The sequence below is a fragment of the Lagopus muta genome, chromosome 1 (genome assembly GCF_023343835.1).
Source record: "Lagopus muta isolate bLagMut1 chromosome 1, bLagMut1 primary, whole genome shotgun sequence".
Lineage (NCBI taxonomy): Eukaryota > Metazoa > Chordata > Aves > Galliformes > Phasianidae > Lagopus > Lagopus muta.
In genome coordinates, this window is record NC_064433.1 from 117,707,757 (window position 1) to 117,722,725 (window position 14,969).

General features: G+C 38.6%; 1 protein-coding gene across 1 annotated transcript in view; it reads right to left on the reverse strand.

Moving 5' to 3' along the window:
- Nucleotides 1-14,969, reverse strand: part of PHEX (phosphate regulating endopeptidase homolog X-linked) — a 96,338-nt gene that overhangs the window by 32,018 nt on the left and 49,351 nt on the right. The window contains exons 13-14 of the mRNA XM_048955236.1: nucleotides 3,286-3,363; nucleotides 1,497-1,600 (exon numbers count right to left, since the gene is read on the reverse strand). Of these exons, the coding sequence (XP_048811193.1) occupies nucleotides 1,497-1,600; nucleotides 3,286-3,363 (182 nt within the window). The remainder of the gene's footprint in view (nucleotides 1-1,496; nucleotides 1,601-3,285; nucleotides 3,364-14,969) is intronic.

Below are 14,969 nucleotides of genomic sequence, written 5' to 3' on the forward strand. Positions count from 1 at the left end.
CTGGTTTTTTTTAGCAAAGGAAAATGCAAAAACAGACATGAACAGATCTACTTAAGGGCAAGACAAAGGTGATGAAAGGTCTTCTGTTAAATAACCCTTAATTATTGGATGAGGAAGTAATCAATCTTGTAATGTTTGGTAGAGTAAAACCTTCATTTTTTAAGATTACTCACATGATGTTCTTAGATTACAGCCCCTGCAGTGCACAATTAGGGATTATCTGACCATTAACGTCCATTACAGGGGACATTTTGCATCATGCCGTTAATCTATTTGGTTTGTGTTGTGCTGCCTCAACTCTGCTCAGAGGATGAGGGCTGCTGCTTACCATTTCTACAGAGAATCATAAAATCACAGAATGGCTTGGGCTGGAAGGGATCTCAAGGATCGTCAAGCTCCAAACCTTCTGCTGCAGGCAGGGCCACCAACCTCCATTACTATTACTAGATCAGGCTGCCCAGGGCCCCATCCAACCTGGCTTTGAACACCTCCAGGGTACAGGGCATCCACAGCTTCTCTGGGCAGCCTGTTCCAGCACCTCACAACTCTATTGGTTTTGAGAAGCGAGTGTTACGTTTCACTAGGGTTAACAATTGCAGTGTCAGAGAAAAGTGGGACAAGAAGGTAAAACCCAACATTAAAATTGAGCTATAAACATTCCCTCAAGTACGCACGCAGTACCAAATTATGAAACTCTAAGCAGGCACAGGCCGTTCCTCTCCTGTTGGCACCCTCTAGCATCCCCAAAACAAGATACAGTTCAGTATGAGCAAGAATATCTGGAGCCATAGGGAAATCACATCACAGGAGTTAAGCAGCTGCACTGATTTCAAGGTCTCCATGCAGGAGGAGTCATTTTTAAGTAGAGTGATTAGAGTAATTAATTTCTGTTTAGGTTTTAATTTGCATTTTAAGGATTTGATTACCCACCAGTAAGAAGAGAGACTGATTCTTTCAAGTATTTGATGACTGTATATGTGACACAATTTGTATTCTCTGGCTTACAAATAAATAAATATAACATAAGTAAATTAAATCATGCCTTGGTCTGTATCATTGCTATCAACAGCAGGTAACTAACAGTACTAATTACTACTAATAATAATATTATTTCTTGATAATGGTTCCATTCATAGGAAATTTACTTCATAAATCCCTGCTGTACCATTCCAAATTCTAACTGCGACATAATCTACTTTTAACTGAGATTCAATTACTCCTTTTTTTTCATTAAATTAAAAGTTTAAGCTGAAAGCATATGACCACTGTGCATCAGAATAGGAATATCTAGAACTTAATGAAAAAAGCAATTTTGTGATAAAAAATACCCACAGGAATTGATGAATAACCGTTGTTTCGCTTTTTTTGCCCGTAAGTATTTTTATTGCAATATGTTGTTGTGCCTATAATTCTATTACAATGAAATCATATAAATTAAATACTATAAATTAAAACACTGTTAAAAGAATATGAAAATTTAGCTTTTGACTACTCACTCTGTTTTTGGAACTTCCTTTCTAAGCCAGTAGAAATCAGATTGGGCTGCATATTTGCGAGTTTGTAATACATTGCCAAAATAGTCACTTTCTGTAAACTTCAGCTGTATAGGCAAAGCACAGATATTTTTCAGAACACGTCCAAGGAAACAAGAGCTGACAAAACAATCAGAACTTTTAATCTTTTAAAATCTTTTTTCATTTTCATCAAAATAAATTTCATTTGTTTTGATCATGTCAAAAAAAAAAAAAACAACTTTTTTTTTTAGGCATGATCAAAACAAATGAAATTCACACAGTTGGTAGAAAGAATAAATATTTTGTGACACTGGTTTAAAAATGGATGGTGAATGGATTTACACAAGGGACTGGAATATCACAAAAAGCTTTCACCTGTGCAGATGCAGCTGAGGAAATCAGTAGTACCCAATGACAAATTGCAGACTGCACATTTCTACAGCTATTAAAAGGCAGCCTTTTCTCTTTGAGAGAAGAGGTCTATCCTCATTTTTAAAACTTCATTTTAAAACCACTTTCAAGACAGTAACAAAGCCTCTTTTTCTCTGCTTGCTTTGCATTTCATCGCAAATGGTTTGTACTGTATGCCGTTGGAGGATTCTGCTGCTGTTTTTATAGGTTTTTACCATTCCTCACATTAAACTCACACAGCCATAGGGTTCCATGTTCCCACAAGTCTCCAAATCTATTAAGAACCCACACACACAACTAACCATGCAAAAAAAAGTTATTCTATTCTTTTAAAATCCAACTGAGATCCCTGTTGTCAATTTCAAGCAATACCAGAATTTGTGAGGGATTTATCTTTTTTTTTTCAACTGTGATTAACAATTATTATTATTATTGTTATTATTATTGCTAGATGTAACCATTTATCTGTGGTAAGTATTTCCATACTCTGAGTGGCAAAACTGGTCCCATCCTCTGTCTCTTTGCACTGGCTTCACAGCACCACTTCACCCTACTCTTCCATGGACAAAGACTAAGCTTGTAGAGTCAGCTCTTCCAAGGATCACCAATAAATCATGCCTCCTTTCAGTGTTCCTTCATGTTCTCTGGCAAATTAACTCCACCCCTACTTGGATTTTAGTGGTTCAAGATTGAATTTGTGGTTCCACTTTGCCTATACCTTGCAGTAATTCAATTCATCACACACATGCCACAGTTACTTTTTTGGAAAATGGCAAAATATATTATTCTTCATCGTCTTCCTTTCAGCTATACCTAAGCTGAATAAATACTGGCTCAGGATTGAGGCCCCAACAGTATTCTTGTCCAGCTTGTCTAGCTGTAGGGCTGTACAGCAGTTAGGGCCTGAAGACATGATAATTGTAAGCTTAGAAAATTCATAGCCTGGAGAAAAAGCAGAGAGCCTATACTATGTTGGAATCATCAATTGTAATAATTCAGTCAAAAAAACACCACACTAGGCTTTTTGAAGGCTGTTACCTTGAAAAGATACATTTTTGGTTGTATTTTTTATAACTAAATACAAAATTTAAGCTGGGTTACTTTTAACTTGAAAAATGGTTAATAGCAGGAAGGTTCATTACACCCAGGTAAATTTTATTGTCAGCCAGCATGATGGCCATCTTACTTCAACACAATATCATTGACTTTTTATGCACTAGAGCTTAAAAATAACCAAGCAAGCCGAAATCCAGATGTGGGCAAAACAATAAAAAAAAAGCTTTGATTTTGAACAGCAGTAGAAGAGAGCAAAGAATGGTCCCAAGATGTAAAAGAAGAAAGCTGCAAATCTGACACTTACTGTTTTGATGTCTTCATTAATATATGTGTCATTCATTATAAATTGAGGGTAACCCACTTTTGCCATAACTGCTTTTGCCTTTGAAAAAGAAAGAAAAAAAGAATTGGCAAATATAAACATTTCTCTCTCTTTTTTTTTTCTTCATATTTTCCATTGCATAGTATAATGTCGCTCTGAAGGCATCTTGATTTATAACAGAATCATAGAATCACAAGGTTGGAAACGACCTGCAAGATCATCTAGTCCAACCACCCTCCCATTCCTATCAGTACCACAAGCTACTAAACCATCTCTCGTAGCTCCTCATCCAGGCGCCTCTTGAACACTGCCAGGGACGGCGACTCCACCACCTCCCTGGGCAGGCCATTCCAGTGCCTGACCACCCTCTGAGAGAAAAAGTTTCTCCTAATATCCAACCTAAACCTCCTCTGGTATATCTTCTGGCCATTTCCTCGGATCCTACTATTTGTCTGGGAGAAGAGGCCAGACCCTTTTGCACCACAACCTCCCTTCAGGAAGTTGTAGAGTGCAATGAAGTCTCCCCTGAGCCTCCTCTTCTCCAGACTGAACAATCCCAATTTAATTTCAAACCAACTTGCCTACAAGGTAAATTCAGGGCCACGAATGAGTTTCACTTCACAACGTGGTCGGATTATCACAGTGGGTCTGTTGACACCTGCAGTTTTTGCAGAATTACAGCAATCTGTTTGAAAACCAAAATCTTATTCTGAACAGCTGGTCTTCTCTACCAGTAACTGAGATCATCAAGTGGTCAAAATGCTTCTTTTTACAATGTTTTCCAAAAGGCTCCAGAAGATGTGCCATTTTGCAATGGCCCAGCAGCTGGTATGCATCCAAGCACTAAAATATATTTATTTCACAGATATGGCTAAGCCTGGATCCCAGCAAGAACAAACCAATGATTTCACTGACGGTCACTTCCCTTTACATCTGAGGATGGGTGAATATTTTTCTGATGGACATTTTACTTTCCTAAAACCACATGGCTGACCTTTAGTTCATTCTCTATTTTCAGCTCTCTGATTTACAGCCTTTAGCCTTTACTGACATCATTAATGGTGTTAAAGTGAGACACTTAGCGTTTCTTTGTCTTTGTTTTTTTCCTTTTCAGTGATGAACTGATCCCATTGTTTATGTGTAATCTGTGTAAACATGCTGGTGTGAATTCATAGCAGCTGTAGATGAGCACTGCTCTTTCATAAATCACAGCATAAAGATATAAACAGCTTTAGCAATGGCCTCACAAAAACAGCAGGTCACCCAGACACAGCGCATTGCTGTGAAAATAATATATTTCCAAAGGAAAAGCAGAAGAATATGAAAGGATAAGATGACATACGAAGAAGTGAAACATGACGAACACATTGAATAAATTAAAGCTCTGATGGATATGTTTTCATATGTTTTTGGGAAGCTGAACTTAATGCATCCTCAAATATCTTAGGATTTCCTCCACCCTTCACAAAAAAACTCTTCTGGAAATATTATCTGGAAAGTCAAATGCCTAAATACTAGTGAATATTGCAAGATACAAAATGCAACAAATTGACTGGGTTTTAAACAAACGAGAGTCATACCAACACTGTATTCTATCTGCAAGCAGATCCTGGATCTCTCTGTTGGCCCACCATCTCCTGCTTCCCACTTGCAGCATGGGATGGCATTTCAAGGGAAGGTCCCCTTTTCTCCACAATAAAATCTTTGCCCTTTTTTTTCGCCTCCACAGCATCTCATACAATAAAGCCTCTCACGAAGACCACAGGCAGCAAGAATTAGAATCGTTTGTTCCACAACAGTAAGAAAGCTGATAGGGTCTGCCTCAGTTTAACAAAAACTCTCTTCTATTTTATTTTCAAGAAAAACCAATTAGCTTCTTGAAACTCCTTCAATTTCTCAATCTCATTTCCAACCTAAAGTCATAATCCTCCACTTGTGACATCACAATTAATTGCAGTTGAGATAATTAAGATGTCTCAAATAGAAGATTACAACTTCAGGTGGGAAATTAGCAGCAGGAGCAGATGAACTCTTAAGCAAGAAAGATTCCATTGTCATGCAAATATCCCCCGTGAAAAAAAACCACAATGGAAGACAAATGCTGAACAGGAAATATGAAATGAGCCAAATTAATCCTCAGCTGAATGTTTTCTCACTTTTCCAGAAGGTACAGCAGCCCTTCAAGATAGTTTAAATGCCTGAGGGGAAAAAAGGGGAAGAGAAGAGAGCGCAACTCATCTGCAAGTTTGTGTGTAATCAAGAGCGTCTATTTTTGTTGCTGATGGTGCTGTCAGGTGTAGCTGACAGAACTTTTGCAAGAGACTGGAAAATTTCATTTTCCATTTTCAGTATTTCAGTCCCAGTTGTTACACTAGCCTAGATAAAGCAAAGTGAAAACTCATCGGTTTTAGTTTCTATTAAGTCAGCTGCTTAAACAAATTCAGTGAATCTCCAATGTTCTGCATGTTTTCCTGTCATCATCTGAATTACTTGAAGTAGTCTCTAAGTTGAATCTACTTATTTGACAGTTAACACTTCTGTATTTACATTGTATCTATTTAATTAACTTATATGATGAAGAGTAATATTTTAAGAACAATTTAGAGTGCAACTTGCAAAAACTATTAACTTTGTCAGTACAGTGCCATTTCAATCATGATTTACCCAGCACTTTGTCCATCAAAAATTGCTGATTGAATTTGGGCATATAAAAGAACATTATTGTTTTTCTGAAATACAGTGTATCCTCTCACTTTCTAGACTGCCCTCGAAATGAAAGAAAAAGGTTCATATGTCATTGGTTGTAAACACAAAGCCTGACTACAAAGCCAGGCTGGATCCGGCAGCACTCTTTTTCTCAGAGAAGTAGAGATGGACACTGCCCTCAGACCCACAGTGGTAGCTGTCTGGTCATGACCACAACACATTCATCTTCCCTTTCCTATGTGGACATTTTGGAGTCCTTGTGGAATGTGGAATATCTGCCAGGTTCATCTGTTTCTTTTTCCAGACAGCCCAGTGATAGCAGCAGCATGGAGCCAGTTTTCAGCAGTTTTAAAGCCCACTCCTTAACCAAATATCTTCAAGGATGAGGATGATTCCTCCTCCGGGCTCTTTAGTAGCAGGTGTGAGGTAAGTTGACTTAAATATCATGTCCATAGTATTATTTAATATTAATTTTATATTTCAGTTGCATTTAAATTATTTAGTTTTGCCATGGCCCTGATGCATTAGAAAAGGAAGATGGGAAAAGTTCTCCTAACTTCACTCTCCTACTTAAGTTCTTAAGTTCTCTCTACCTAGTTCTTCCTAACTTAACTCTACTACTTCAGGAGTAAAAGGTTCACTTTTACTTTTAATTACACAAATTCTTGCTTTGCATATTTGACAATTGATAGTATAAGCTTAAGATTTCCACGCATGAGGAAAAACTGCCATATGATACTGAGATACTATGCTATAGAGTCAACATAAATTAAATAACAAATACTTATTAAATAACAAAGCTTGTCTCAGAGTATTTTGAATGTAACTCAGAAAGTAATGCTGTTTTTAGTACTCTGATGTTTTAACAATGGCTAAATCTGTCTGTATTTTTTAAAATATGTATTTAGGGAAAAGTATTACTTTATTATATGTGTTACTTACAAAGTCTTACCACGATGCATTGCAGAAGTCTGACTAAGCGCTAAGGTAGAACTTACTAGCTGTGCAATTCTTGTGCCTTCATGAATGTTCCACCACTCACATAGGATAACAAAGATTCAGAAAAGCACCCTGTTATTAACACATCGAGTTAATTTGCTATCATGAAATGTAGGTACATGCTAAAATACCATTATGAAACAAAGCTTATGGTGCTGGAATTTTTGGAAAGACACAAATGAATAGTAACAACCTTTAGGAGCATTTTTGAGAATATCTAAAGCAAGAGGTGATGGCAGGCAAATCAGTACAAGACTGTTTCATGCAATTTATATCTTGCTATATACCTTCTCCCACAAAAGAAACGTGTCTCAAATTGGTCCTAATGCTATTCATGTGCCAACCAAACCTCCTGCTGAGGTATTCTCCCTTGGTCAGACAAAATCTCAACCATGTAGCACATGCTGGTATGGGAGAAAGAGAGCAGTAAGCTTACTTGATCAGAAGGACAAAGTATGTCCCTCTAGAGGACTGTTTCCAACCAACTGGCTCCAACCAGCATGAGGTCTAGGCTTACAGAGCCATGCAGGCACACTGGAAAGGTGGCACGGGCACCAGGCCAAGACGCTGTGGTACATCAGTAAGTACCCTGCTGCCAACAGGGGTACTGTTGAAGGATGTGGTGCTCCTGGTGGAGGGGGCTGCTACCTATAGCCAAAGCAAAACTCCTGTGAGGATGTAGGAAGCCCTTCAAAATCCCTGGGAGTTGCTCCACTGAGATTCCTCCCAACGTTGTTTTTAGGTCCAAACCCTTTCAGCTAAGCCCAGAGTGGAGCCCAAATTATCTACACAGCAGATAAGTTTGAAAGCATCTTCCTAAGAGTGGGTTTTGAAATTTGCATGTTGGAAATTTCTTGCTTCCTTGGATAGCTTATCTATTCACTTGAATAATACTTAATGGCAATTTGAAGACTCCTTATTCATAAAACACTAGAAAGTAAAAAGCTCTCCTAAGACTGGCTCATTCTTTGACAATCAAGTCAATACTGGAAGAGTGCACACACATGGGCAAAGCAAATGAAATGTGACAAATGTACAGGAACCAACAATGTGGTAATTGCACATGAATCCATCACACACAACTTTTTGTAGTTTAAAGGCTTATTTGATTTCTCTCACTAGTTTACATATTAAGTAACCACATGCACAGGAAGAAAAGGGGTGATGGGGTATTTCTTCCGGCTATTGTTCAGTACTCAGCACAGCTTAGGCTGTTGGGTAACTTAAGGAAACTCATCTCCTCAGACTTCCTCTCTCATTACTGAAAGTGAGAGGCTCTTCCAGGGGGTGATGCACAGCAGCCGCAAATTTTGCAATAAAACATGGTAACAGTTCTCTATACAAGCAGCTAGAGAGCAGGCTCCAAGGCAGAAGACCTGGTGTGCTCTCTCTGTCACTGATTACACAAGGAAGATCCACCACTGACTTCCACGCAGTGGGGATTTTATCATGAGCATATCTTTCTGTCTTGGTGTGAGCACTGCAGATCAGTTTCCTACAGAGACAAAGCAAAGGCCTTTCACACCTAACAACTTGCTAAGGTGGAAACACCAGTTTCGATGCATCACTCCAGTCTAGTCAAATTTTCACTTGACACCAAGTTGTGTGTGAGACTTCAAAACAAAAATCTCTGTGCATCTCACTCCCAACAAAATTATGAGTCTGATTCAGATCTTCTGTATATCAACTTGACTCACAATAACTTTGTGAAGATCATTTTCAAGTTTCTAAAAATAAATTAAAAAAAAATACAATTACAGTTTGGTGAAAAATTAGCATGAAATACTTTCTGAAAGCTAAAATCACTCACAGCAAAGTAATGTTCCATTTAATTACAAAGATTAATTCAGCCTTTATGTACAATTCTGGTCTTTTCATTTGTCACTGAAAAAAGATGATTCAAGAACCATCTGGTAAAACTGCTGCATAAATATCACAGGTTTTATGTATAGAAAAAAATGGGAAAACAGTGATGGATCTTGGTAAAAGAGAGAATTTCCATCACAGAGCTAAACTATACTACAGATATCAATAGAATGTGATCCACTGACTTAAGTGGCAGCAGGACTGGGCACATCTTAATGAAGTATTTTATTTCCACTGCAGGGGCAACATGAAATCATAAACTGTAATCAGTAGTGAAGTGGCACCTTTCAAATCTTAAAAGGGGACCACATTGGACTTTATTTTCCTAGGAAAAAGGAAGGAAAAGAGACAACATTTTCTAAGCAAACAGTTATTTGGCAATATTTGTTTACTCCTAATATCCACTATCACAATAATATTATTACTATCCATAAAGCTACAAGCACCTAAAAGTTGAGTACGACAGCAATGCATAGAAACAAATCAGAGGGAAAAATAATTTGCATCACAATGAGACTATTTTCTGTCCCAAGTCCCCCTTTGGCTCTGTGGAAGACAAAGTCTCAATCACTGGTTCTAGCACTGTGATGCTAACGTCACTGCAATTAAATTTTCAGTTTTAACTTGTCCTGCATTGAATTTTTATCAAAAGAACCAAACTAAATAACAGAAAATCTGAAATAATATGACTGTTATAAACATACAAATTCACTGTGGTATTTTGACAAACATAACTTCTTAGTTCAATGCAGCAGTATAATTATTACACCTTCTTGTATTTTTTCCAACCAGCTTGGTTCCAAACTCATTCTGCTGACAGCTATGCTTTAATTCTACTAAGAAAAAGAATTCCTTTGTCCATTTTATTTTAATTCCATTTCCATTTTGTAATCTCTGCATGACAATTATAATGAATCTATTCTTTTATGAACAGAACATTATATATGACAGACATGAATGTTGTCTTCCATGAACAGAACCACAGCTCTGTAAATAAAATACATTTTACAAAGCAAATATCTTCCCTATGATTGCACAATACATAAATGATTAGATGTATCCTTTTCACAATTTTGAATGAGAGTTTTACTTTGACTTCAGTGGATCAACAAGAGAGCCAATTATACGCTCAAAACCTTAAAACAGTTTGTTATATCCCAATCTAACAAACACAACAGCAACAAAAAGATCTGAAATGATGAATGTGGAAAAGCTTGAGCAACTGTTTGGAAAAACATTAGAATCTCAGACAGCCCTTGGCAAATGAGAATTTTAAAAAGCAAAGGCTACCCAGGGTAGATTTCTTGACAATGTTTTTCTATTGATTGTAATTGAAGGCTTTTGTTTACACGCAGAAAGATGTGGAGGGCTGAGGAGGTGATTGGGTGGGAGTAATAATTACATTTGTCTTTAAATCTGAAATATTTTCCCAGAATTAGGAGCAGCTGTCAACAGTACTAGTTCTGTTTGCAGCTGGGGGTTCCAAAGTTTGGATGGCTGGAGACCTTCATCTTCCCATCCCTTCAGCTCAGCTTCACAATAAAGAAAAATTGGAATAATGATACTTGCTTTGTGCATCGGGCAGAGTAAACAAATTCTAGTCTTCTTTCAATCTGGACAAAATCTTAGCAGCATAAAGAATACTCCAAGCTGAACAAGTAAAACGATTTCTCTTACCTACTCACATTTCAGTTTTGGTGTTCTGCAATGCTTTTTTCCTTTCTATATAAAAATATATAATAATACACACACACATATATATATGCGTGTGTGTGTATATATATATATATATATAATTTATTTATTTTTAAGTGAGTAGAGACTAACTCCATGAACCAGACAGCAATGCCTAGAGCAGGTGCCAATGGATGCATATTCCCAAGCACCCTTGATAACCACACACAGCTCTGTGATACATTCCAAGAGGGCTCACTGTCTTTACCTGGCCTCTCTGAGGCAAGGTGTCTCCCTCCAGTGCCATATGCCTGGGAAGAGCTTCCAGCAGGGTCAAGGAACAGAGGGAATGGGTTCAGACTGCACCAAAAGATGCTCTCAATGGTATCTCTCAGGCATGATTTGGGGGACAGCACAACCTGGGAACCACTTCTGACAGTGCACCCAGGTTTAATTGCCTCCACAGCATATCCTTCCTTGCTTATCACCTCATAACACATTCTGGAAAGTGCAACGTATTTCAGCTAAAGAAAGATACTACCTCAGAAACATACAGCTCTGCCTTTATATTATTTCTGACCTGCTGAGCTTGGTAAAACCCACATGGAATAGTAATTATGTCTTAGAAAAAACAAATGGGCCTGAAGGACACGTGATTTCAGTATCAGGAGCCCAATCACCCACAGTTAGGCCAGGAGAGAAATTCAGGGAAAATATTTTATTTCCATTCATCTGCAGCTCAGCACAACTGTGGTAAGTGGCAAAAGAATTAGTTAACACCAAACCGTGACTATCCAAAGCTCCTAAATGAGTTTTAAGCATCACTGGAATTTCAGTGGAGCTGGATTTACACTTGTGGATCAGAAAAAAGAACAGTACAGAACCTGACAGCCTGTGTGAGGCCCCATTGCAGCATCATGTCACCATGCCTGTGGTGACAAGTCCACCCCAGTGCATGCATTTCTGTGCTTTATGCCCTCTAAAACACCATAGAACCAATTAGGGTGTGAATTCACAGATGTGCATGCAGATAGCCAGGGCCTCCTCCACTTAGTTGTCAAGCAAGCCAGAAGCAAAATTGTTCTGCTCTGGAAGCACAGGCCATCATTAGCATTATGGTGGTAGATTTATACCCCTGGAGTATGCTGCTAAATTGCCTTCAGCATAGCTCTGTAGCTTACGTACCTGAGTTGAACTCAGACACATCCGTAGTACTTTAGAACACTGTTCTTTCTCAAGCCTTTATTTTCAGGTACCTTTCTTTGTTTTCCTAGACAACTGTTTAATTTTTTTTCATTAAACAAAAACAGACAAGCAAGAAAACCACCATCACAATCAAGAACAGCAGCAACAACAAAAAAAAACCTGTATCTGTCCTTTGAAACTGCATTAGATATTTTCACCCAATGCTTTTGAACTAGAGTCCTGAGGATCTACAGTGAAAAAAAAACAAAAAATAAAAAACAAAGCAAAGGCCACCTCTGAACTGCTTTGGCACATTAGCAAGCTGCAATTTTGTTGCATTTCTTACAGAAACTGCTACCTGGGCTCACTTTTCTGCTTACCCCTCGTGCTCCCCATCAGCCAGCCTGCACTCCCACTGCTATGCCATCTCTTGCTGGAAACACACCCACCTTGCTGCTAAAGCTTTTCTGCTGTTTTTGTTTTAGCTCTGGGGAAAGAGCAGTTTTAACAAAAAGCGCTGTACTGCCTGACAAAATAAAAGTCCCTGTTGTGCTGAAGAGATCTCAGGAACTGAGTGCTGCAGCATCCTCTGTGAGGAGCAGCCCAGGCACAGGGGAAGGGCAGGGAAGTTCTCTTCAGATCACGGTTGTATGGGATATGAGTTTACTGCAGTGTTTCTTCTGGCAATTTACTCAGCAAAATGCTGAATAACCTGCTCCAGAGAGGGATAACTTCTGACCTCAGCCTCTCCATGCATCATTTAGCATCATCATGTAATATTGTTTAATATTTTCAAGGTTACCTTTGCTTAGCAAAAGTTGCTGAGCCACTTTTTTTTTTTTTTTTTAAACAATAGAGTGTGAAAAATTTCTAGCCACAAGTAAGCATCAGACTCACATATAGCTGAGATGAGACACTGTAAAATTGTCCCTTCATCCCACTAGTCTGGTACTCTACTCCTCATTTCAGTTTTTAACACATTTTGCTTGGCTCAGATCTTGAAGACTTTGCTCTCCTTGTGCCTGGCACAGCAGCAAGTGTGCCACTACCAGTTGTATATGCCATGTGAAAAAAGCAGATGTACATATGGACAAAAACGAAGGCTATAGACAAAAACGAAGGCTATGGACAAAAATGAAATATATAGGAAAAAAAGCATAGGCAGAAAATGCCGTTTTTTACTCAAAACCAAATCTTTGTCTATTCTAAGCCTTTGCACACTTCATATTTAAATCAATTACAATTATGCCTCAGAATTCATTACTGACCAGCTGGGGGACTATAATATCTGTGTAACTATTCCTCTATGGAATGTGATTTTCCTTGGTAGAATAACAAAAACTGTAAAAGTTGAACTGTCTGAGACTTCCAAGGGTGATGAAAGACTTCTTGCCCTTTGGAAGAATGAAGCTGCCTTTTGGCATATCAATGCTTTCGTGTTGCATTCCTGGCACAAAAGCTCCAGATTCACCCCTGTCCCTGAGCGGCTTCAGGTGTCCATCTGCTTCTCCATCTCCTCTCTGCATTTCAGCCACGCCATTTGTCACAGGTGTTTTGATGTCACGCACCCATTCGGGCACTACACAGTTGTGACAGAGTCTGAAAAATGACAGCTGCAAGATCAGGGTTAAATACAATTTCCTCTCTCTTCACCTGTTTTCCACTATCTGTTTGCACGGTGCTCAGGTTATTAATGGAACTGACATCCCTGCACAACTGAGTGAGCAGTAGCAGCAGCCAGATAACAAGGGAGAAGCTGACAGCAGCGATCTAACCCCAGAGATAAGAGATAAGCAAACATGCCATGGCTATTAGTTTCAACTCTGGCCAAGGGAGAACATCTCCTGCAGTTACTGAGCAGAAAAGACCAGTCCTCCGGAGAAGGTTAAATTAAATTTGGAAGGTGAGATAGATTATTCTTTGAGTTCAAAAAATTAAAGTTTGTGATAGCAAACAAATATTTGACTTAAAAAAAAAATTACTTGTTAATCTGATGGAAAGTGAAGATTTATTTTTGTTCAGGGAATAGAATGAGGACACTTAGAAAGAAAAGTGTCTCCCATTCTCTTTATTTTCCAGGTGAAAAATGTTACCCTGAATGTTGGCATTTTCCAAACGGCTATCTGAGGGATAGTGAGATCTTCCGCCATCCATATTCCAAACCAGGTAAGTAGAGTTAGATTTTCAAACCTCTTGTGTCATTTCTGAGCTACATGGCATTTATTTGACATCCTACTCCATCTGAACTTTGCCCCCTTCTCTTCGTATGTCCCTGCTCACAGTAGGATAAAGAAGAATTACACAGAATCATAGAACTGTAAAGGTTGGAAGGGACCTCTGGAGATCGCCTAGTCCAACACCCATGAAGGTAAGCTCCCAGGAACACCTGTGGAGCCCCAAAGAGCTGCAAACATGTAGGAGAAGTTACAATGCGACTGGCTTTTCTGAACTTCATGTTTCAACTGTATCAGGAGAGTTTCTCATTGCTCCTTGAAATAAAACTGCTACAGCAGAAATAGGACCTGAAATTTTCACATCAAAGCACTTATCCAGACAGAGACTACTCTCTTTTTCAGAGAGCTAAGTTCCACAAAGTACAAGTACAGCCAGGTCTGAACTAGCATTAAGTGTGCTTTCCCATTTAGAAGTGACAGTGCTGTTGTAAGAAGATCTGAATAAAACTTAGTGGTAAAAATCAGTAAATTAGGAAGCAAGAGCTTCTGCTGACTTTTGAATGGAAATAGTGTCCAAATGCAATTAAAGCCCTTTTAAATTTTTCTCTTTTCCTCCTTCTTTTGAAGTATGTCTGGCAGCTCATTTGTGCTCTGAAGCAGTCTTACAACTCTTTGCAAAATCTTTGAGATTCTTGAAACAATAATATAAAATCATCTTAAAAGAACCAGTGAAAGGTGTCTTGGGATCCTCTGTTTAGAAACTCCATCCCTCTCCCTTACGAAGTGTTGTTTTGTCAGCCCTGTGCTGGCCTTCCTTGCTGAAAAAGCCTACTTCAGATGCGAGAGGCACTGGGATGTGGATGGTTCCTCTGTGATATTTTGCATTATTTTTCAAAGGATGGGTCCACAGAACTCACAAGATACAAAGACACATTTTTCTTTTTGCAGAGCACCCACTGACTGTTCTCAAGATTGGATGTTTTGTTACCTTTGTGCAAAATTAACATGGCATTAGGCAAGATTAATTTCAGCTCCCAAAGATGTGGTCTGGCCTTTTTGTCC